This window comes from Eumetopias jubatus, unplaced genomic scaffold (assembly GCF_037043125.1).
Source record: "Eumetopias jubatus isolate StellerSeaLion01/CBP00866 unplaced genomic scaffold, mEumJub1_p1.0 scaffold_1, whole genome shotgun sequence".
In the NCBI taxonomy this organism is placed as follows: Eukaryota; Metazoa; Chordata; class Mammalia; order Carnivora; family Otariidae; genus Eumetopias; species Eumetopias jubatus.
The window spans coordinates 73,564,762-73,590,200 of NW_028274807.1; the positions used below are offsets into that span (position 1 = coordinate 73,564,762).

Consider the following 25,439-nt stretch of genomic DNA (forward strand, 5'->3'; position numbering starts at 1 on the left):
TATAATAAAGGCTGAAGAAAGAGCTGCAGGAGTCCAGAGGTGGGAGTGAATACTGTTTTTGAGAGAGAGAGGCACCACTAATGAAGTGACCTGTGAACTTTGCCTGGAAGATAATTAGGATTTCTCCAGGCAGCCATGGGGAAGGCCTTGCAGACCAGACAACTTGAAGAAGGAATCACCTTAGAGACAGGCAGAAAAGTATCAATGTTGTGACAAATACACCACCTCATGATGTCCCTGGGTTCATTGCATAGCAAACCCTGTTTGTTGGTGTGCACCTGCTAAATCTCACTTACAGGCATCTTATGCTCCCTTTTCTTGGTGCTCTCACAGAGTCCTGTGGAAGCCATAGCCATCCTGCGTCAGTTTCCATTTTCCTCAAGTCTGCAGAGGATGTCTGTGGTTGCTCAGATGGCAGGGGAGGATCACTTCCATGTCTACATGAAGGGTGCCCCAGAGATGCTGGCCAAGTTCTGCAAGCCTGAAACAGGTACACATTTAATTGACCCTGTTCTCTTTCAGGAGGTAAAATATTTTAGAAGCCCAAATACATGAAACACACAAGTCTAAATCAATGACTGTGGAGGTGATTATTTTCTCAGTGAGTGAGAAGTGGGCCCAGTATGATAAGGCAGAGATGAGAATTTCAAGGCGGACAGGCAGAGAGTAAATATCTGGCTTTGGTCCATCCAGAAAAGTCCAGCTACAATGGGGTATCAGGGAAGGAGATGTGAAGCAAACATCAGGACCCAAAACAGGAAGCAATGTAAGGGTCCCCAGGAAGGGTAAGAATGAGAAACATGCACTGGGAACCAATGGGACAGGTCTGGCTCCTGCACTCATCCTGCAGCTGGGGCGCTCCGCCCACCACCTCTGGGGGCTGTCAACACATAAGGGCCTTGTGCAGATCAATGGAAAGAGAATACAGACAAGATAAATCTCTTAGCAAAAAAAGTGATTAGAGTAAATTAGATGGTATTAGAGCAATGTAATTGATCATTTTCACAGCAATTTCATCTTTCTAGGCTAGATTTTCAGCTGATTTGTATTGTTTCTTAGTCTTATAAACCTATGCACCCTCTAAGCGGCAGCCCAGATTTGTAAGAATATTGTTGCATTCAAATGAGTTCATTTGGGTAAAATTGGTCTTTTTCTCTTGATTTTCATCTATATTCTCCTTATGATTGCTGATAGCCATCAGCTTGTGCACACAATTCTAGATTTGGCAAATGATTGCTTTAACTTCTTCCTCTACTTAGAGCCATTTTTACCTTAGAAGCAGCCCCTTTTTTTGGACTTTGATCTGTCTCAGAGCTCCCATTACCTCTATCACTCTATCTTTCACAGACTGATGGCCTATATTTTGCTGTTTAATTTTTTTTCAGTCTCACAGATACAAGTATCTTCTTGAAATTTTTGGTGACTATTGCCCCTGCTCTATTGTGAGTGTTTGGGCCTGTCATTTCTCACCTCTCATCCTTCTGGTAGCACTTTCAATTCTTCTTATTGTCCTTACCTCAGATCTCTGACATATGCTAATAACGACTGCAGTGATTTCTCCCCCTGTATTTAAGAAATGGAGAGAGCCAGGATTTTCCTTGATCCCCACCCCCTGGAACATTTTAGAACTACGGAAAGTCTGAGCTGAATGGGAACATAGACTTCCATACCCCCTCCTTCTATGAATGGGGAAATTGAGGTATAGAAGAGAGAACTAACAAGCCCAAGGTCAGAGATCTAGTTGGCAGTAGAGTGGAGACTAGAAATCAGGTGTTTTGCTACCTAAGACACTATATACTTCCATAATGCTGTGCTTCTTTCTAATACCTTCATAGGTATTCTATAAACCATAAATATCAGTATTTTAATATTAGTTATGACTGCTATGCCAAAATACATAAATGTTGGCGTTGTATCATCTATCATCTAAAGCAGGGATTAGCAAGCTTTTCTGCAGAGAGCCAGGTAGAAAATACTTTAGGTTTTGCAGGCCACATGGTATCTGTCTCAACCACTCAGCCCCAAAGCAGCCATAGATGGTAAACAAATGGGCATGGCTGCATTTCAATAAAACTTTATTTACAAAAACAAGCAATGGGCCAGATTTGGCCTGTAGTTTGCTGACTCCTGGTCTAGTGGATCAGCTGTTTCCCTCACTTTATTCATGTAGACCCAGTCCTGAGGCCTGTCCTTACTAAACCCAACCAGTGGATTTGACACCCAGTTAATGACCAGTGTAACTTTGGCATTCATGTCTGTCAAGATAATAAGAGCACACTGATGGAGTTGTTTGTGGCTTTTAGCTGGAGCTGTAGTTTTTCTATTAAAGTGTGTTTTTTGGAGTTTTAAAACAAGGGACAGTGACTGGATCCCAGAGTCTTGTTTAGGAGCTGGGTAGCCTTCAACGTGAACTTACATTTACCTCTTTCCTCTCACTTGACAGTACCCAAGGATTTCCCACAGAAACTGAGGAATTATACAGTACAAGGCTTCCGTGTCATTGCCCTGGCCCATAAAGACTTGAAGATGAAGAAGCTTTCAGAAGTACAGAAATTAGCCCGGTAAGGAACTCAGAAATTGGCACTAGAGTAAGCTCTGTGTACATCAGGTAAAAGAATGCTGGAGATGGACAGGACAACTCAAATCACAGGGAAGCCTCCTAGAGATGGAGACTCATCTCATCCAATCTCCTAATTTGGAAATAGGTGATTCTAAGCCATACTGGGGAAGACTTGCTGAGGTCACAATGCTGGTTGGTGGTAGAACAAGAATGGCAGTCCAGATCTCCTGACTCCCAGACATCAGTGAGCTATCTCTGCCCTGCGTTCCATCATCCCATCAAAAATAACCAATACTCCTTCAGCCTCGGAACATTATGTGGCTGACTGACTGGGGGTCCTATCTCCTTAAAAGAAGGAGACAATGGGCACTGTGACAGACTTCCTGCATCCTTCAGACCTGGATTCTTTCAGGGCTCAATAGTACACCTCCCTCAGATCTGGAGAGGTAGTGTGTGCGAGTTGAGTTATATGAAATAGAATTCAGTATTCCTCATTACATTAAGGGTATAAATTGTCCTCATTAGAGGATAATCGCAGATTCTTTTTTTTTAATGTTTCTCAGTTTTTAAAGGTTATTTTTAAATTGTCTAAGACAAAGGAATAGTGAAATAATGTGGAACATTGACTAACAAATTATCTATGCATTTTCATCTTTGATTTTGTGTTGCTGATAGAGAGACCCTCAATTATATATAATTAGCACCTTTGCATAAGATGTGGATATCCTTGGTTCAGTGTAACTATTTACAACCTCTCTCCCTCAGTTCTAATGGAATCATTGTCCCTTCCTTACACTGTGTCTATTTCCCTCATCTCTAAAGTATAGAATTGGATCATCTTTAAGGAGCCTTTCAGCCACGACATTTTAATCTTCTAAATAGAATCACAAAGATCATTTTGAAATAAATGAATGGCACTGTCAGATTTAATATTCAAGGTGTTAGCTATTCTTAAGCAAGCATGAAGACCCATAACACACAGGATTTTGTAATTTCAAGACAAAAAATTTGAATAACAAAAGCTAGGGTTATGTATGAAGAAAAATATTTATGTAGCTAGACAAGGATAGTCACCACCCAGCTGCCATATACTAGTACAGTTGTGATGCTCTCATTTAAAAATTACTAGAGAGATAGCCATTATTATAAATATAGCAAAATAAGAAAGTGATGATACAATGTGCTAGATTACCAACCATCTCAGATTTTCGTAGAGAATATCAATCTCCTATTATGCTTCTTAAAATTTAGTTACTATTTTCAAACAGAGAAAAGGAAAAGTGTTTTGAGTTTTAGCACAATCAAATTATATTCAGCAAAGTTTCCCAATCAGGAGAATCAAAAACTTCTTTAAAAACTGGTATCATAAAAGGGAAGTAGAAGAGTTTCCTTTTTTTAGAAAAAAAAAAAAAACCAAACTAGAAAACAGAAGAAATACTTTATCAAAATTCCCTCTTTCATTGGTTTAGCAAATTTCTATTGAGCTTGACTCTGTGTGAGATGCTCTTCAAGACACTGAAGACTCAGAATTGAATAAAATAAAATCTTTGCCCTCAGAAGCATATATCCTAACTGGGGGAGTTAGATAATAATGCCATTTTACATGGGGTGATCAAGCAAGTCTTCTGAGGAGGTAACATTTGAACAGAGAAATGGGTAAAATAGGGGAGCAAAGCATGTGGATATCCAGAGGAAGAACATTGCAGGCAATAGGAAGAGTGGACACAAGGGTCCTGACACAGGATTTTGCTGGGAATGTTGCAGAGTAGCAAAAGGCCTAAGTGCCTGAATTGGTGAAAGATGGGAAGAGTCATAAAATAGAGACCAAAACCAGAATAAACTGGTGAAAAGATTTCTGGATCTTTCTTTTAGTTCTAGCCAATTAGAAAATATTAGTCCAATTTAAAATAGAAACTCATGAAGTTAAATGATGGGAATTTAACACACTCTGTATTGGGTAAATCTTCTTTTATAATATTCTCTGAGATCACTAAGGCAGGATTCATATCTAATTATCTGAGTATTCACCGAAGTGCCTACTATAAGGTCTAAAACAGAGTAGTTATTTGGTGAATGGACTTTTGAATGAAGATTTGGTAACTTGTTCTCTACTCCAGAGAGAAGTTTCTTTTTTTTTTTAAGATTTTATTTATTTATTTGACACACAGAGAGAGGGAACACAAGTAGGGGGAGTGGGAGAGAGAGAAGCAGGCTTCCCACTGAGCATGGAGCCCAATGTGGGGCTCGATTCCAGGACCCTGGGATCATGATCTGAGCCGAAGACAGCCACTTAACTGACTGAGCCACCCGAGCACCCCCAGAGAGAAGTTTCTTTACCATGTTCCCATCTAAGTTTGAGTTATTTTTTTCACCAAGAAATCCAACTCTGATCTTTCTCCTAAAGGTTTACTGACCATGTGTTTATTTCCTCTCTCTCTCAAGTTTCACCAACATGATAGAAAAGAAACAATATCAAAGAAAACTAGACAAGCGATAAGTGCAGATGAGAGATTTCTGTATGTTTCCGTAAAATGTGAAGGAAGTGGGGGGGAGTGGCAACTGAATCAGCAGATGGAAAAAGCATAGTCTACACCATGCCAGAGAGAGAGATGGCGGGAGAGGGAAGTTGCTTCACCTTGTGGAATCTGAGAGGCTGAGACTCAGCTCTGTCACATACTGTGGAAGATGGTGGTGGGACAGGACACAACATCGGGGGTGATTGACCGTACACAGCAAGGTTAGATCCCTAAGTCTCCCTCTCCTTCTGCAATCTTAACTCCTCTCTGGACAGAAAAAGAAACAATGCGAGATTAAGAAAGAGATCTTGGCCCCCACATTTACTTTTGAAAAAGTCACCTGACATTTACTCCATTCCACATAATGAATGTAACCCAGTTAGACAATAAGCTTACAATTTCAAATTCTGAACACTTTTCGAATGCTTGGCTGATGTCATGTATTTTCTGGAGGTTACGGAGGGAGGTTGAAATGAATGATTCCATATCCGACTATTACGATGATATCTCATATGCAGTACCTACTTAATCAATGTCTAAATGATTACAAGGTCAAAAAAAGGTCTTTGAAATAAAATATACATATGTATATATATATGATTAACAAAAGTTTTAAAAACCAACAGAATTTGTAGATAAGCACATTGTTTTTAAAAATGGAGTTGAAACTGGGAGAAGTTGCCAAAAGATATAGAAGTGGTTGCCTCTGGGAAGGAGAAGGGGTGAGGAGATGTGGAGACAGGGACTATTGGTTTTCATCACAAGCTTTGGGTTCTTTCTGATTGTTAAAATATATGCATGTATTATATTGATAAAACTTAGAAATTTTTTTAAGCGGAAAAAATAAAGTTCAACTGTCAAGACTACATAAACAAGTTTTAAAATTGATCTTCTCCTGAATCCATAGAGAGAAGGCAGAGTCAGAGTTGACATTTCTGGGACTTCTCATAATGGAGAATCGCTTGAAAAAGGAAACCAAACCAGTCTTGAAGGAACTGAGTGAAGCCCGCATCAGGACGGTGATGATTACTGGTGCGTGTTTCTGGAGGCCTGACACATTCAATGTATCCCAGGAATCAGAAAAGACCATGTGAGCTGAGTGAGTTCATGTGGCTGAGAGAGAAGGAAAAATGCTTAGCTGTCATTTGTTACCTTGGGCTCCCATTATCCTGGCACATGAACAGCGGCCCTAACATGACCATAAGCTTTGGTAGCAGGGATTATACTTCATTCTCTATGTCTAATGTCCCCTCTCCCTACCCAGGCTTGGCACAGTGCCAGTCAGCTCACAGTAAATGTTTAAACACAAGAATACATATGTGCTCATCAGGAACCTCAGTGAGACTTCTGTGGAAAGGGTGTAAAGACTCTACTGGATTGTCCTTCAGGGCTGTGGGGCAGGCATGGCATATGCTGGTCCAATCCAAGCATGGCTCAGCTTTCAGTGTTCTGTTCTCTGCTTGATGACAATGCATGTTCCAAGGATGGTTCCATGTTATGAGAGTGGGCCTATGTTACCTTCACCACTCAGGGCTGTCAGTCTCCTGAATATCTGTCATAAAGTGCTTAACCATGTCTTTCTTCATTCGTGCTTGTTTTGAAAATATGCAATGTTCAAGACATGATGCTATTGTGGGAGGGAGATACAGACATAGATTTTGACCACTAGGGACAGGCTTGGGCAAGAGGTTCCACCTACCAAATGGTTATAAAATAAGGCAGATAGAGGGAAATGCCCCCAAAGAGCACCAGCAATGTGGTATGGCCACTCAGAAGAGGCAGAGCTCAGTTCTGGCTGCTAAGAGATTTATACAGAAAACAAGCTGACTCTCTTTGTCATCTAGGTGACAACCTTCAAACAGCCATTACTGTGGCAAAGAATTCTGAAATGATTCCTAGAGGAAGCCAAGTGATCCTTGTCGAAGCCAATGAACCAGAAGATTTTCTTCCTGCCTCTGTGACTTGGCAGCTGGTGGAGAACCAAGAGAATGGACTGCAGAAGAGTGTGAGAAAATGTTAGAAAGCCCCCTGGTGGCCTGCGCTGATGGCATATAGCCCTGGTCCCAGCAGCCTTCTCTCAGCATTAGAAGTCACCATGGTCCAAACCCCTCACAGCTGTCCAGAGTTCTGCAGTTTGCAAAGCATTTAGCATTTCCACCAGCACTTCTCAGCCCTAGCTGTGCAAAGAAATCACCTGGAAGAGTTTTTAAGCTTCCAGTGTCAAGGCTTCATTGATTAAATCCAAATCTCTAGGCTGGGAGCTTGCACTAGCCCTTTTATCCTCAAGATTCTGATATGCAGTCATGGCTGAGAACCAATGATTTACACCCATATTTCTCATTTGATTTTCACAGTTAGCCTATACAGTTGACAAACTGTTCATTTCGCAAATGAGAAAACTGAGGCCCAGCAAGGTAAGCTTACCCAAGACACACAACTGGCAAGTTGCAAATCAGGAAATAAAATTTAAGTCTGTCTGATTGCACCCAGATCCATGGGTATTTAGATTTGCTGTGCCCATGACATGAAGTTAACAGGTGTTGGGCTTCTCTAGATAGCAAGCTTCCTATGATTTTGTGAAGAAAATGAGCAGCAGCCTGACATCCCATCACTAAATGTAGCACCTCTGCCTACATGTGAGTTCAAGGAGATGGTCCTCCAGATGGTAAATTACAAAAATACTCCCTTCCTCAAGACTGACCAGCCCTTTGGATTGTTAAGTGCAGAGTAGGCCTTGTTCAGTATACAAACTGCACAACTGTACAGAGTGACTTTGCCCCTACTTGGCTCAAACCCCATTGCATTGGCTGTAAAAGATGGCAGCTCTATGTTTTCAGCAGATTTCTCGTGCTTATTTCTTTGCAAATTCACTTGCTTCTGTGTGAATGCATGCTGCCTCCATTACACTATGTGATAAAACTCAGGTCTTCACTAATTTTTAACAAACAGTCCACTCACACTACCCATTCACCTGTGTAATACCTTTACTGAATTTTTGGTTGTTGCAGGGAGAAGTCACATCACAGTCTCAGGCTTTCCCCTCCTCTCTGGCTCCCTCCCACCACACTTTCCGTCTCCAACTTTCCAGGGAAAACAAAAGGAATTCTGTCCTTACCTCATGTGGAATGCTTTAAGCATATCTTTTGTTGGCTGTTTTGCAATGGGGGATGGAAAGGGAGGGGTGTATTGCTTTGCCTCCCAATTCAGCACATCAAAATGTTTTTCTTCCCAAAACAATGCTTTCCCTCAGATGGATCCTTCTAATGAAAAAAATTTCTCACCTTTTATACTATTTGAACTCAGAGTCTTACACTAATGTAAGGACCTCTGAGAAATATTGCATGAAAAAACATGATCAGCTGTTGGCACAATGAGTGCATGTGCATTCACTGGAGCTCTCTCTTGGGGCTGACCAGGTGGGGCTAGAATGCAGTGATGAGACACACTGATAGGTGGAGGGCAGGAGAGAAAGGGTTTCAGCAAAGGAGTCGAACTGGTGCAATGGCACATAGGATATGCATGAGGAGCTGGGCACCGTGAGGGAGCGTGTCACCTGTTGAGGTGGGGAGAAGGCAAGTGCTATAAGGAGTTAGGCTCCAAAGAAGGAGGCTGCCTATCTTACAGGGAAGAAATTGGGGCATGATGTGTGAATGAATGAATGAACGAACGGTAAAAGATCTTAGGAAATAAAAGTCGGCAAGAAGAGGAGAAGAAAGAGAAGGAAAGAATGTTTTCTACTCTTCTTTGGAATCATTAACTGGTACCTTGGAAGGATTTCCTTAGTAGACTAATATTACATGTATTATCTCCTAGGACAAGATCCCAAGCATTATGTTGTCAATGTCTCATATGTTCATATAATTTGGGGAGGACATTAGGAGTGTCTTCTTCATCCAAGTCTAAGTTCCATGGACAAATTATACATTATGTATTTGCTGGCCTTCCCACTGTTATGTAATTTAAACACACTTCCTTCCATAAAACACAGGAAAGCAGAGACATTCCTTGAGAACCCATGTGGAAACTATGCCCTTTTGAATTTAGGAAACCTACCTTAACATTGGGAACAGTTCAGTGCCTGATGGAGCAAGAGGGAGCTGTTACCATTTTGCAATGAGTGGGAAGTCATACCAAGTGATAGTTCAGCATTTCAACAGCTTGCTTCCAAAAGTAAGTACTGGTGAAATGAAGTGTTTTGTTTTGCTCTCAAATTAGTGAGTTGAAAAAGAAGAGAGAAGTGAAGGTGATGATCGGTGAGGTTATCTCAGATTTGGGGAATAAACATCCCCAAAGGGGCACTGCTCCTTCAGAAGTTCTCTAGCCCTACCTGGTCCTGCCTATGTGCATGAGCCCTTCTTCAGAGTCTGAGCTCTGGTCCAGCTCCTCGGACTCATGGCCAGCCCAATCTCAGCCTTCCTCTATCTCTCCCTCCCCAGCAGGGAGTATCTCCAAATATTTCCAAATGCTCTGCCTGTTTTGTGGGTCAGCCTCTCTCTGAAAGCCACCAACTCAATGTCAGGCTGAGCTCTATTCCCTGTCCTGTCTGGATTCTTAAATTACAACAGCAGGAAACAAAGGCCCATGGTTTATTTTCAAAATCATTTGTTATCTTGTCCTCTGTGTGTCTATTTAAAAATAGTGCTGTGCAGGGTTGTGCTGTCAGTGTGAAAGAGATAAGTGGAGCACAAGCTGAGGGCAGCAACCATCTGTTAGCAGTTTCTTGAAAATTCTGTTGCCTTATCAGTCAAGGACCATTGAATCTCAACCCCAGAGGCTTCTAGAAAGCTGTTAGTGCAGTTCCTCCTTGAGGAGTTGGGGCAGCTGAGACTCAGAGTGGTAAGGTCCCTTGTGGAAGGTTTGCCCAGCTAGTTGGACCAGACCTGAGAATAGAACCTTGGTTCTCCACTCTTCATCTGTTGCTTTTCCTTAACCTATGCTGCAATTGTGGAGATGGTGTTTAGTAAAAAGAACTATATTTCCTTAAGCCTTTTTGTCCTATATGCTCTGCTGCTTTCCAGTTATTAACTCAAGGTTATCCCATCTCAGAAAAATGGCCTGAAAGGAAGTCATAAAGTTGTGATGGGGGATGAAAGTGAAAGTTGAATAGTAAAGCACCAAGTCCCCCCTTTCTCCCTGTCCTGACATTTGGGCTAATGACATACTTCCCAAGGCTATATTCAGACAGTGGCCAGGAATGATTTTCAGGGCTATTCTTTTATTTAAAAAGTGTACTTCATCCTAACCTTATTGCAATAGTTGTTTTTCTCTTTAGATGCTGGTGAATGGAACCATTTTTGCAAGAATGTCTCCTGGACAGAAATCTAGTCTTGTTGAAGAATTTCAAAAATTAAAGTAGGTATTATTGCTTGAAAGAGGAGAGTGTATTCGTTATCTATTGCTGTGTAACAAATTACCTCCAGATTTAGTAGCTTAGAATAACACTATTTATTATTTTTCATTTCTATGGGTCAGAAATCTGGGTGTGCTGAGTGGAGTCTTCTGGCTCCGGGTCTCTCACAAGGCTGCCATCAGGTGTCTGCCAGGACTGCAGCTCCCTCAGAGCTGGAGTTGGAGGGGCCTGCCACCAGCCTCTCTTGCATGTTGTTGGCAGGATTTAGATCCTGTGGGTGGTTGGGCTTAGAGTCTCAGTTTTCCATTGGCTGTTGGACAGAAGCCACCCACAGTTCCTTGCTACATAGGTCATTTCATAAGGCAGTTCACAGTGTGGTAGCTAGCTTCCACAAGAGTGAGCAAGCAAAAAGAGACTGAGTGAGAGAGAGAGAGATCACGATTTTTTATATCCTCATCTTAGAAGTGATAGCCCATCACTTTTGCTGTATTCTCTTCATGAGAAAAAAGTCACTAGGTCCAGCCCACACTCGAAGTGCTTCATACAACGTTATGAATACCAAGAAGTGGCAATCACAGAGAGCCATTTTGGAAGCTGCTTACCCCAGACAGCATTCCTTCTGTGGCCTCTACAGCATAACTCAGAGGAAGATTCTCAGCTTGAATGTGGAGAATAGAAAAAATAGGGGCTTGTGTAGTTCAGAACAGGAAAAATGGGGAAGTGTGTGAGTCGTCACCTGGAATTACTTAACGTTGGTCCATTAGAAGATATGTGAATGATTTCAGGTCTTCTAGGAAAGAGGTGGAGTGATATTTTCACTTTATCTGACCCTGGCTGGGGTTTGGGTATAGAGGCCAAAAAAAAAAAAAAAAAAAAAAGTCCTTTCTTATGTCCTTTAAAAAATATAGATGACTGAGTCACATCAGAATGAAATAGTTCTTGAGACCAGACCTACCTATAACTTTCCGGGAATGTTACAATTTCTGGGCTACAGATTTCTGGAAAGTGAAAAGGAAAGGAGACCAGTGAAACTTCACATAATTGCCGAGAAGTAGTAGGTAAAATCAGGAGACTGACTTTCACTATTATTTTTTGTTGCCAAAGCATTCTTAGAGAAGTTTTAAGAAACTGCCTATCAACTCCCGTAATGCACTGAGGCTGGGTTAGTAACCGGTGTCTAAAATGACTATTTTACTTACATGGTCATTATATGATAGCGGCTGAAGAAAGTGATTTTACCCTTCTCAAAGGCCTAAGAAATTTTGTCGATTTATATGCTTATGTTTGAAAAGCTATATTCCCTTAAAGAAAAATCAATTCAGGAAGATAGATGCTACCTCAGAATGAACTGTCTTCTCAATTTCCCCATCTTACTCCTTCTGCCTTTATCACTGGCAATGCACATAAGGTTGTCCAAGTTCTTGCCTGCATTCAGGAAACACTAGAAGATGTAAAATTCTTTGTGTGATGTAAAGACTAAATAGGTGCTTCAAGCTTGAAGAAAGGAAGCCATTTCAGCGGATGTGTGTAGTCATGACACACGTGTGAGCACATGAAATGTTCATAGGGGGATCTGCACATCTAGCCACCAAATATTAGGTCGAACTTCATGAGTTTGTTTACATTTGACAATTTTCAACTTATAAAAATGGCCATTTCTTATGTGCCAACTAATAATAAGGAAATTGTCTGAGAACTTCATTTTTTGTCTGTATTGATTTTGTTATTTTGTGTGTTTCTGGCAAATTGTCTCTGAGCCTTTAATAGTATTGCCATGAATACCTATAATGTATTATTTACCTATAAGAGAAGACACAGAGTGTCCTGCATCAGAAATTCCTTTTCTTTGGCAACAGCTTTATATTTGCTCTTCTATTTATATTTTGTGTTTGCACATCAAACCACTACAGCACATTATCTCATATCACTCCAGGGTGTGTCAAGATTATGTGTCTGTATCTCTGGTTCTATCTGTTCAACCATTTCCCAAGCATTTCTCCTCCTAGTGTCTAAACTCTAAACTTTCAATGGTGTCAGCCACCAAAACACAGATGGATTAGGTTATATCTGTGCGTTAGGTGTGGGAAGTGCTGTGATTATGGCCGTACGCTCTGAAGCTTAGCCATAGTCGATACAATCACCCAGGACTTCTTTCGAAATGTATAATCATTTTGGTGGACGTCTTTGGCAGAATCACTATCCTTTCTATGTGACTGAAACAATTTAAATAATACAATGGCCTTATTCCTCCCGGAATGGATCTCTCCAAGTCATTTTCCATCAGCCTGATTCCAGGTGTGTTCAAAACACACACACACACACACACACACACACACACACACACACATCGCATGTGAGTTGGTTGTGATGAAAATTATCCAAGTGAGGCATTAAGGCATTAATTTTTCTCATGGTTTCCCTTACAGTTACTATGTGGCCATGTGTGGAGATGGGGCTAATGACTGTGGGGTGAGTAGAAATGACTTCAACCAACGGAAGTGGTTCCCTACTGTCCCTTTTGAGAACCCCACGGTTCCCCGGGGTCTGTCTCTTCACCTCTCTGCCAGCAATCACTTCATTAGTTTGCTGTTTAAATTCCCCACACCTGAGTGTTGGCTGAATGCTGAGAGGTGTAAAGTCGGATGAGCCACTTCTGCTGTTTTCTGACAACTCCTAGAATAAAAAGGACAAGGAAAGGCTACTTAGACTCCTGTAGTTCAGACCCAGAAGGGACTTTACAAGATGAGCTCGTTTAAATCTCTCATGTTATCAAATAAAAGTGAATCTCAGGGAGGTGAATTCTTTTTTCTTTTTCTTTTTCTTTATTTATTTATTTTGCCTGAAGGCACACAACTTGGTAAAGGCTCAGTGAAAAAACATTTAAAATGGATGATTTAAAGTTTTGAATTATGTATAAACTGCATTTTTTTCCTGCTAAACTTCTCCAGGGTTAGTTTCTAAAAGTTGGCTTTAACACCAAATTCTTACCATCAGTGAAATCATAGACCAAATTATTTGGCTATTACAAACTATAACAAGCCTAAATTAATGATTCTCAACAGATTACTTCCCATACACAGTAGAAGGCAGCACATGTTTTAGATTGAGTTTTGAAGATCGTTGAAACAGTAGCCTACCTTGAAGATTTATGTACATAAGAAAATATTTTCAGTACAAAACTGAAGAAAATTTCTTTGTATTTCCAAAGCCTGTTAGATACTTAAGATCTAGGTAGTTGTTTTACTTTCTTTTTACATATTTTCTTCAAAGTTCTGTGAAAAACTGTGCTCACACTTAAAGATCTATTATAAATTTTTCTACCTTATGCTTCATGAGAAGCCAGTTGTTAGCCTGCTCTTCAAAACCTAAAATGAGTACCAATTCCCATAGTTATGTAGAATTTAGAACAAAAGAAATAATAAGTGTTAAAAAGGACATAGTCTCTGCCTCCCTAAAATTCATTATCTGGCTGGGGAAAGAATCTTGCATAATATTAACCCAAATATAAAGTAGATGGTCCTAAAATATGTAATAGAGAAACAACATACTAAGGAAGAAAAGAGGAAAAAGCAAATATTCTAATATCTATTGAACAGGAATTTAGTGTGTACCAGCCATGGTAACAAGATACCTTGCAGTACTACAGAACTACAGAAGTATGAAATCCCATTTTATGCTCAGACAATTCTTGTAGGATTAAGAACTTGCTGGTCTGTTAATTAGCCACTGTCTGCTCTCTGCACTCTCTGGGCTGCTTCCAGTCTTGATGAGAATGAATCAACCTTTATTTTAGTGAGGCAACACATGCCCTGGAATGATCTATGATGTGTATGATCTCGTCCCTGTCTCCAGTGAAGATGCTTTACGCCCCATACTTCATCCCAGCAGTTAGCTGGTTGGCTAGATCAGGCCACCCAGGAAAAGTGGGTATTAGATATCTTTTCCTTTTGTTAATGAAGATGGCCTGCTGAGTGGTAAGAATTGTGATAGGGAAGGCCACCCACAAATGTCCACCCAAATGCTGTCATCTTTTTCATGGACTTCTTGAATGAGTGCTTCCATTTTCTTATCACATCTACATCCCCACAACCAATGCACACACACACGAACACACCCACCACTCTTCTACCTCAGGATCATTGTTTATCTGCTGCTTCCTTAGTTAATGACTTCCTGGATCAGGAGAGGGAGGGTACTCCAGGTGGAGGGACAGCATAAGTACAGACCTGGGTCTGGAAGGCTACCGTGTTATAAACTCGACAATGTGAAGAATAGCCTCATGGTCTTTGAAGAGTTAGAGCCTGGCCCAAGGAGTCCTGGGTGTAACATGGATTTATCATTGTAGGCTTTGAAAATGGCTCATGTGGGCATTTCGCTGTCAGAGCAGGAGGCATCTGTGGCCTCCCATTTCACCTCAAAAACAGCCAACATCGAGTGCGTGCCTCAGCTTATCAAGTAAGCCACTACTTCCCTTTCCACCCTCATGACCGATGGGCTCATTATCTGACTCTGGACAGAACTCAACCATAATTTAAAGCAATAAATGTCACAACAGAAGTATGGGTAAAGTGCTACCAGAGCACCAATGAAGGGGCCATTCGTGCTGCTTGGGAATGCTAGTAAAAGCCACCCAAAAAGTGACTTTTGCTGAAGCTTACAGGATGAAAGGCGATGTCATGTGGATAGTTGAAAGGTGGAGTTGATATTTAAAAACCAATTGCATTTCTTCCTTCTCCTCTCCCTTATTTTGTATGTTGGGTGCATACTGGAACCCTCCTCACTGGGATTGGGATGCATGAAGAAGCACAAATTGAACACTGCATCAGATAGCTTCCCCAAACAGTGTTACCTCTCCAATATACAAATCGGCGAATATCCAAAATGATCACATGAAAGACTACATTCGAGGGAAGGGGAAGGAATTAAAGACCTCATTTTCTCAGTAGCTCCCTCACCTTGCCTCGATTCTCATTGCTGATTTTGTCTCTACTCATATTTGAAATGTGCCTAAGAACAAAGCATTAGGTTTTATATTTTGTTCACAAATCTTATTCACCTGTAAGCTTCCTATAACACGGCTGGGTAACTTCAGTCTATCTTCATGGCCAGTGGTCTGACATCAACAAAACTTGAGATTTATTCAAAAAGGATGATCATGAAGTTCTCCAGCATGTCCCTTGGTGCAGATGTGCATCTGAATGGGCAACTACTAGCAGGAATCACTCACCTAAAGGTGCCAGTCTTGAAATTCCATGCCCGTGTCTGGTTGCATAGCAGCGAGACAGCTTGACACATCTCCCTGATCCCAGGGTGCATGTACCTGTGTCCTTCCACACCCTGAAACATCAGCACCTCCCCTGCCTCCAGAGCACCTCTTTTTCCTAACTCCTGCGTTCTCTGGTCCTCTGAGGCCTGAGAACCTTGGAGCGCTTTGAACTCTTTCCTTTCTTTGCCCATAGCCAAGCAAGCATTGTGTTTTCCTGATCTGTCTTTCGAAGACTCTCTCCAAGCCCTTTCCTTACTCTCTCTACTGTCTTAACTTTGGTTCATATCATGGTGACTACAAAATGAGAGTGATCAGGACCCTCTCCCTAGATCATGGTATCTAGCATCAACGCCACTCATGGAACTTCTTAAAATATTGTGCTTGGAAATGTGATGGATGAAGGATGAGACAAATCTTTGCCCTGGAGGACTCAAATCCCAGTAAAGGTCCAGATAGATAGAAATATAGTCACAAAATGGAGAATCTTCTTCCTGATAAGTGAGAAGTGCTCAACAAATTAGTTTTAATACATTAATGCCCAAACAATATGGTAATTGTTCTAGCAGTTCAGGTTGATGACTTAAGCCAGGAAGGAAGATTTCAGCAGGGGAGTTGGAACTTGAAGGATGGACAGGATGTTTGTAAATAGGAAGGAGGTGGGAGAATATTCCAGGTGGGGGAAGTGGAGAGCCATGTTTAGAAATGGGGTTTTAACTGGAGAGTGCAGGAGCCCAATAGCCCAGTTGGGCTAGGAAGCTTTTCAGGTGGGAGTTATGGAGGGTAAGCTGGAGCACCAGGTGTGGAGGAAGTTTAAACTCTTGGACAGTTACACCAAGTGCCTACTTGATCCATCCAAAAGGCAGTGGCATTTGAACTTCAGATGTTCTGTCTCACACATGTGACCTAATGCATTTGTGAATGCAATGTAGTGTTTTAAGATCCAAGTCATGATGTAAAATCTCCCTAGTGGCAGATGGCTTAGTAAGACTTCAGATTAGAAGCTCTTGGCTTTTATATTTCATAGATTCATAAAAATTAGATATGGTTCAGCTCTGTTAGGCTCATTTTACCCTTGCTATCCTTGATGCATGCTTATTCCTGGGAAAACATACTCCAGGGGGGCATTGAGGTACAGTTTTAGATGCATAGATCCACAGGTTCTCGTTTGTATCCTTTGAAACATGATTGACTTGTTGCTCTAGTTGAAGCCCTTCAGGACAAGGACCGTACCTCATTCATTTCTACATTATCGTGCCCAGTACTAAGCTGAATACATCAGAACATTCAATGAATGGTTGTGGAATGCGTAAATAAATGAGTAACTTCTTAAAATTCATCATCATTAGGAATAGCGGTAATTTTGGAGGCCCGTGCAAACCTCCTTTATACTTTCCTCAGATGGCTTTTTGCACTTGCCTTTGAATTTGGGTGCTTTCATTTTCCTGGAAAGTTACACACAAAAGGATAAAAAAGATGAAACCACAAAGTTTATGTGAGAAATCAGTCCAGCCTTCACATGCTGGCCCCTCCTCAGCTTGTGAGCTGCTCCAGTCTCTGCGTTGAAAACAAATGGCAGTGCCTCACAGCCTGGTGGAAAACATCTGGCCAACGCATCCTGGCCCGTCTCTCCCAAACCTTTTCATCATGCCTGAGGGGAAACGGTTACTAGTTTGGCTTTTAAGGTTTTCCTTCTCGGGTACCCCATCCACTGACAAAGTGTTTGAGCAGCACAGATGTCCATGCCACCGGGGGAGGACGTGGGCTCCCATGCGAATTCACTTCTGCCTTGACAAGAGCAGACTGCAGGAGGGGTTGTTTGCCAAGTTTCCCCACTCATCCATAGTGAGCTCCTGCCCCACACTGTCTTCTTTGCCTGTCATCACCCCTCACTTGAACCAAGCCTCAGTTAAGGGAATAACAGCTCAAACAGCATTTTTTAAAAGGGGAATACTGACTTTTTAACTTGCAGTTTTTACTGTTGTCTTTATGTCTTTTGAACTCCACCCCAGCTCAGATTATTACCATGGGTTCTTCCTGGAGCATTGAAACTAACAAAACCACGTTCATCTCACATATTGGAGTCACATCCATGCTTCCTAACATGAGAGAACACCTGTCCTTTAGCTTGAAGTCTCTGTGGGACTCCAAAACGTACACAGTTCAGTTCTCAGAAGCAAGTGTTGTTAGGATGTAACGAGTCACAGACGAGTCAAAGCTTGACATTTTGCACCTTATCATGATGTCTTGTGTTTATAATATCCATGTTAATCTTTTTAATTCACTGAAAATAAAGACTGTGCCTGATTCATTTATATCCTCCACGACTCTAAGCAGAATGCTGGTACTTCATCAGCCCTAAATAAAAGTGCGGTATGAGTCAGTGAGTGAGGTCATGATTGAAGCAGAGAATGAATGAGCAAATTGCGCCTCAATAAATAATTAAGAGGATGAATCATTGATTAAGTGAAGGTATATGAACAAGCTATTAAACTGAACTCCGTTTGAAATATAAAAGAAACTGGGAAATGTATATCATCCATAACCAGTTATTTTTATTTTTCTCAAACAGAGAAGGCCGAGCTGCTCTGGTTTCATCCTTTGGGGTATTTAAATACTTGACCATGTATGGCATAATCCAGTTTATTGGTACATCACTGCTCTATTGGGTATGAACCTAAATAATTTCTTCCCAGTTTTAATTGCTTTTACATTCTTGGTTTATTCTTTGGGGTGTGGCTCTTACACAGGATTTAATGTTTTATAAATAAATGACATTTCTCAAAATAGATGTCTGCAAACGTGGGAACTTGGCATAACTGCACATGACACATGGAGCTAGAAATAAGTAGCTAGGGATCAGTTTTCTAGGACTGTTGTTTTTTTTCTAGATAACCTGAGATACTTGACCTCTTCAAGAGTCTATTTCTTTACTTGGAGTATGAAGAGAGCTTCAGAACAGCCTAAATATAACTCAGCAGGAAATGCATCAGTCTCCAACTATGGAATATTTTTGACAAAAGACTAAGAGGAGGTAAAAAGAAACAGAAGTTTTTGAATTTGACCTTGAAGCACTCAAAAACTAGAAAAATTCCCATATTGGAACTTTACTGCTGAACATGCCCAGAACGTACACACTTAGACATGTCATTGGTAAAGGATTAACATTAAAAAAATTTTTTTAAAGATTTTTATTTATTTATTTGACAGAGAGAGAGAGAGCAGCAGAGGAAGAGGGAGAAGCAGACTCCCTGCTGAGCAGGGAGCCTGATGTGGGGCTGGATCCCAGAACCCCAGGAATATTGACCTGAGCCAAAGGCAGACACTTAACTTACTGATCCACCCAGGTGCCCCTTATTTAAAAACTTAAAAAAAAGGACTTTTGAAATTAAATGATAAAAATAATCATTTTAAAATTAACTATATGGAAGAAATATGTATAAGTTGAAAGTAATCTTCATTATTTCAGTCATAACTTGCTCTACAGTGAGATGATCCAACAGGCTCAGGGAACACTTCAGGGAGGCAATTATTATATTGTTTTTCTAAGACATTTGAAAGATGAACGAGAGGACCACAGAACTCTAGCATCTGGTGGGCTGTTGCGGGCAAGAATCACGCACAGAGGGCTAAGCGGCAACCAGGCAAATAGAAACAAGAACTGGGTTGGGAGTCAGAAAACCTAGATTCAAGTTCTGCCTCTATCACTAAGAGCACCTTAGATCTTGCCCTTGGCCAAGCCCTTATGTGCCTCTGGGATGTCAGCCTGGCAGATTTCCAAAGTTCTCCACAGTTCTAGGAAAGCTGCTTCTAGAACAAAACTAAAGCTGCCTTGGAAAATTTCTCCCTGTTCCATCTCATTCTCATATGTATAGTTGTACCATTCTGAGGGGAAAAGAAAGGGTGTGAGAAAGAAATATAAAGAAGACAGAGAGAGAGTTGGAGGCCAATGGTTCTTGGGGAACCATTTATGGAGGATGAGGAACAATTTATGTCTTCTCAAAACTATCAAAGACTTCTCAGTTCCAAAGTCTTCACGCATAGAGTTGTGTTCACATAGAGATAGGCCACTGTGCAGCCATTCACTCTGATGGTCTAGACCTAAATAAGAGTGTCCCCCAAAGACCTTTATTTTTTTTAAGATTTTACTTATTTATTTGAGGGAGAGAGAGCAAGCATGAGCAGGGTGAGGGGCAGAGGGAGAAGCATACTCACCACTGAGCAGGGAGCCCAACGTGGGGCTCGATCCTGGGACTCTGGGATCATGACCTGAACCGAAGGCAGACACTTAACCAACTAAGCCACCCAGGTGCTCCACCCCCGCCCCAGCAAAGACCTTTAATCAAAAACTTCAGGGCCTTGGGTTCACACTCTAAAAATCTAGAACTATTTCTCATTTGCTTAAAGGTGGTCTCTAATGGTTCAGATCATAACTTAGTGTTCAGTCAGCAGCTATGAAGCAGAGAAACAGAGATGGCTGCAACAGGTATTGCCAAGCAAGTTTCTGGAGGTAACAAGTTGACTTTTATATATGACTCCATAAATGTGAACTTCAAACAAGTTTCTGTGTCTACACAAACTTAGGAAGTCAAGCATACCAGACTGAAGTCTGCAATGGGATTACTTGAGGTAGAGGTACTTGTTCAGTTTGTGAAAGTGAATGGACCCCAAGAGAACAATATTGTGAACTCAGTCTCTGGATAAGGATGGAGAGTAATACCTGTTGAATGATTTGTGGCTTGGATTTCAAAATTTTATGCTTGGCATTCCAAGTGGGTATCTTATTTCGAGAATTCAGCTGTCCAGGCTGAGACTGTAGCTGCCAGATTACTGTGGCCAATAAAGAGGGTGTTTCCCAACTGACTGACTCTCATTGCTAATATGGAATTAAGTTAAACACTGGGAAAATTGTGATCTGGTTTCATTCTCTCCAATGAGATGCTAAAAATCATAGGTAAATTACTTTCTTTTTAAAGAGGAAAGAAAAATAACTGTTGCTTCCTGATTACTTTCAGAAAGAGTTTTGGCAATGATAACAATGCTACAATGGCAGAAACAATTCTTCTACTTACTTTTCAAGGTTTATTTATTTATTTTTAGAGAGAGAGAGACAGAAAGAGAGCGTGGGGAGGGAGAAGCAGAGGGCGAGGGAGAGAGAGAATCTCAAGTGGACTCTGCACTGAGTGCAGAGCCCGAGGTGGGGCTTGATCCCATGACCCTGAGATCATGACCTGAGCCGAAACCAAGAGTTGGATGCTCAACTGACTGAGCCACTCAGGCGTCCCCTTATATTTACCTTTATTTCCTTTTCAGCAACTACAGCTCTTTGGGAATTACCAGTATCTCATGCAAGATGTAGCCATTACCTTGATGGTCTGCTTAACAAGTAGGTGTTTTAGCAAAGTAAACAGAATTATTTGTATTTATCCATGCACTCTAGAAATACTCACACAAATCAAAGCTTCTGTGAAAGATGCACCTTTATTACTAAAACCACATTACCTGTAAGTTTTTTGAAAGAGGTGTTGGAGTAAGTTGAGGCTTGAAGTCCTCAGATTTGGCACTAAAATATCCTGATAGCAAATAGGTCTTAGCCTCATAAAATGATCAGTGTATTCTGAGTTCTTCATAGGTGTGTGTCTTGTACATAGAAAAATGTATAGGAAATCTAGAAAGGGAAATCTTTAAAACCCAAAGGTCACTTTCTATTATGTAGCTATTCTTCACATTGACATGAAACCAGATTTTTTCCTAGGTATTTGACATGTGAGAACAAATGCTAGTATTTAATTCCAGGAATTCTCTCAAAAGCAAGGTGTGGCTCACAGCAGCTATTGTTCATTTCCTTCCTTTGAGATGACACTGATAAAGTATTTCCTATCAAAGAACTCAGGGCTTCATACTAACTCTTAATAAGTGAGAAAGATGACTGCCTCAACAGAGAGCAAAGAAAAAGAATGACATAGTCATTTCTTTTTCCTTGTTCAACAATGGAAGTGTTATGAAAACTAACAGATAAAGCATCAGGCAATGCAGGATATTAATAACCTTGAGAATTTCATGTAACATCTTAAAACATGAAACTGATATTGAAGTCGTTTATTATATCAACCCAATGACAGAAGTTACCAGCATCAGAGATGTAAGTAACATCAGTTTCGATTCTTTGGGCTGAAATGTATATTTGTAGTCCATTAACATATTTTTCTGTGTGTTATTAATAGTCACATGACTAGAACATTTTGAATCAAAGATCTTGCTTTTGCAGTGTTGGATATTTTTAAGCAATTTGTATGATTTACTTGTGAACATGGTTGATGATGCTAAAAAAAGAAAAAAAAAAACACCAGGAAGTTCCAGGAGCTAAGTTAGCAGGCAGTAGCATGAAGGTGAAGGCCATGGCCATTTTCTCCCACTCGCTATCTCTGCAAACTTTGGCAAACTATTTATGAAATAATTTCCTGTTATGAAATGTCCTCATAGGGTTGAGAGGATCAGATAAAACAATGCATGTGAAGTGTATAGCAGTGTGTCACACATTGTAAGCACTCATCACAAGATGAATGCTATCACCTTGCACCTATTCTCTTTTGCTTCTTTTGAAATGACTGGCTAACTCACTGAGCCTTTGAACAGAATTAGACTGCGTACAAGTAGATAGTTTGATTAGAAATCCAAAAATATGGGTAGTGTGTTTGGGATAATTTTTTTAAAGATTTTATTTATTTATTTATTTATTTATTTATTTGAGAGAGAGAGAGAGAGAGACAGAGAGAGAGAGAGAGAAAGACAGAAAGAGATGGCGGGGGAGGAACAGAGGTAGAGGAAAAGGGAGAATCTCAAGCAGACTCCACACTGAGTACAGAGCCTGATGGGGGGCTCAGTCTCACAAGGCTGAGATGAAATCAAGAGTTGGATGCTTAACTGACTGAGCCACCCATGTGCCTCAGTGTTTTTTTAACCTCTGCCTTCAAACACTATTGTTTTTCCATCACTGCAAACTCAGTCATGCCGCAGGCAGATCATTTCCTGGTCAGTATCAGGTATTAAAATTATCTCATCTTTAGACATTTAAACTAACGTTTCATGTTTTCATCCAGTTCAGACTTTTTCTTCCTCTAGATCAAGCCTGACTTTGGAGCAAGCAGTGGGAGAGAAGGCCATGGTCTCTACTTTCCTTGTGTTGCCTACTCTCCACTCTTGCTTCAGGGAATCTGGGAACAACAAGAGCAAATGACTTTTTACTTATGTGGGGGTATTGTAGTTCTGTCCTGTCAAGTGCTCTCTAGCACGGCAGGCATCTAAAATTCATGTTCACAAGAAAATCATACAAAATGCTTAAAAATATCCAATATTGCAAAAGCAATATCATTGATTGAAATTGGCATGGGACTCACTGGTGAGTTTTTGGGCTCTTCAGAGATTCCTGTGAATTATTCTGGACTAAACTACTCCCTGACACGGGTGGTGCTCTCACCCTCTCACTCCTCAGGATTCCTCTCAGCAACTGCCTTCTAGTGAAGCCTTTCTCAACTGCTCGGCCCTCTAGTCCCAGCAGACTGCCCACTGGGCAGATTCTTTCCAAAACAACTCTAGCCTGGCTAATTTCCATAGTTTCTACCTGACCTACCAGATAGCCTGGTAGGTCACTGCTGTGACCTGCTGTCACTGCTGCCCCCTGTCTTTTCCCTCTGATATTGCAACCAGAATGAGCAAGCCAATCCCCACCTCCCAAAATACTTCAGGTATCTCCTGGAGTGGTTCTTATGACCTCCCCTCAGTTTGGATTGGAGTGATACTGGGAAGAAAACCACAGTTCTCGCTGCTCTTAATAATTCCCTTTAAAGACTCTCTTAATAATTTCTATAATTTTATGTATTCTGCATATAGGTAATTTCTTGGGGTTGGGGCATGCTTATAGTTGAAGGACCAATATGGATCCTTCTGAGTGAACTGTGAACATTCATCTGTGGATGTTAGTAGTCATTGACAATTGGACGATCAATGTAAAACCACTCTCACCAAGGTGCCTGCCTTTCCAAGTTCTCAGATTAGGGCTTTTGACCACAAGTCTGAATTAGTATGGGACAAAGACAACACCATCATGTATTTAATTAATTTATGTACTTGCTTATCTGTATATACCCTGTCTTGTTCCCAAAAGATTTTAAGGCAACACAAAGGCAGTTAATAAGACAAGATATAATATGTTAAAGGGAAATCAAAGAGAAAAGTAAAGTGGATATGGCAGTCATCTCTCTTTTAGTTCAGTTGGCATTTGCCATTCATGGTCCTCAAGTATAAGGCTCAGCAAGAAAAGGCCCAGACAAAGGAAAAGCCTTTCCTACTATATGTTAGGCACATAGGTGTCTGGGGCCTAAATAGGCTGATCACTGAAGTTTACAGTTTAGTGCGGGATTCACATGCATGAATGAAGGAAATGCAAGTCAAAAGTAGTGAGTGCCAGAAAACAATAGGTACTTTGGGAGTTCAGAGAAAACAGAGATTATAAAATCTTGTGGGAACAAGACGTATATATATAGATATATATAGATAAGCAAGTACATAAATTAATTAAATACATGATGGTGTTGTCTTTGTCCCATACTAATTCAGGCTTGAGGTCAAAAGCCGTAATCTGGGAACCTGGAAAGGCAGGCACCTTGGTGAGAGTGAGAGAGAAAACAACAGGTGCTTTGGGAAGTTCAGAGAAAGGAGAGATTATTTCTGAAAATCTGTGGCTGGGGAAGAGATAGCAATGGAGAAAAGAGAGAAATACTAAGGATTGCTTCATGGAAGAAGTAACATTTGCATCAAAATAGAAAAGATGGACGGATTTCAAAAATCTTTTCCTAAGAGAAGGGTACTTGAAGTAGAATAAAGCAGCATGAGCAAGAGAGAGTTGGGGCATGAGTTTTTCAATTCGACCATACTGTAGGGTATGTGAAAAGAAACAGCAGAAGATAAAATTTGAAAAGGTGAGTCGGATCAGATTACAGAACTTGACTTCCATGCTGAGAACTGTGAACATTCATCTGTGGATGTTAGTAGTCATTGACAATTGGGCGATCAATGTAAAACCACTCTCACCAAGGTGCCTGCCTTTCCAAGTTCTCAGATTAGGGCTTTTGACCACAAGTCTGAATTAGTATGGGACAAAGACAACACCATCATGTATTTAATTAATTTATGTACTTGCTTATCTGTATATACCCTGTCTTGTTCCCAAAAGATTTTAAGGCAACACAAAGGCAGTTAATAAGACAAGATATAATATGTTAAAGGGAAATCAAAGAGAAAAGTAAAGTGAAGTCAGGGAAGTCAATTAAGAAAATGGATGTCTTAAAGCCCAATTTGACCCTAAAAGGTACAGAGGCCATTTTAAAAGGAATTTGTTCTAGCTGCATCTCTACTCTTTTTAACAAAACCCACTCAAATTAGATCAAGAAAAAAAGAAGTAGGGGGATTTTTAAGAATATAATTCTCAAAAGAAAAAATTTGAGAATAGAAACTCAAAAGCACCCTGGGCCAGAGCAAGGCTAGAGCACTAAAGAGTGGCAAACAAAGGCCACCTTTTTTATTTCCAAGAGGCCATCTTATCTCCTTCTTCTTCTTTCTATTCTTACTGTTTTCATGTGACTTCTACTCATTCACCTTGCAAATGACCCTAAATGGTGACTTTACTATTGAACCTCCATAACCTTTCTGTTGGTCTTTGCACAGCTAATTAGCTTAGCCTCTCAGTGTCTC

General features: G+C 40.7%; 1 protein-coding gene across 1 annotated transcript in view; it reads left to right on the plus strand.

The window, feature by feature from the left end:
• The window catches only part of ATP13A5 (ATPase 13A5), a 115,752-nt gene that overhangs the window by 64,162 nt on the left and 26,151 nt on the right, over window positions 1-25,439 (plus strand). The window contains exons 16-25 of the mRNA XM_028101090.2: window positions 334-490; window positions 2,444-2,561; window positions 5,984-6,108; window positions 6,921-7,081; window positions 9,121-9,246; window positions 10,349-10,428; window positions 12,853-12,895; window positions 14,772-14,881; window positions 18,262-18,358; window positions 21,003-21,075. Of these exons, the coding sequence (XP_027956891.2) occupies window positions 334-490; window positions 2,444-2,561; window positions 5,984-6,108; window positions 6,921-7,081; window positions 9,121-9,246; window positions 10,349-10,428; window positions 12,853-12,895; window positions 14,772-14,881; window positions 18,262-18,358; window positions 21,003-21,075 (1,090 nt within the window). The remainder of the gene's footprint in view (window positions 1-333; window positions 491-2,443; window positions 2,562-5,983; window positions 6,109-6,920; window positions 7,082-9,120; window positions 9,247-10,348; window positions 10,429-12,852; window positions 12,896-14,771; window positions 14,882-18,261; window positions 18,359-21,002; window positions 21,076-25,439) is intronic.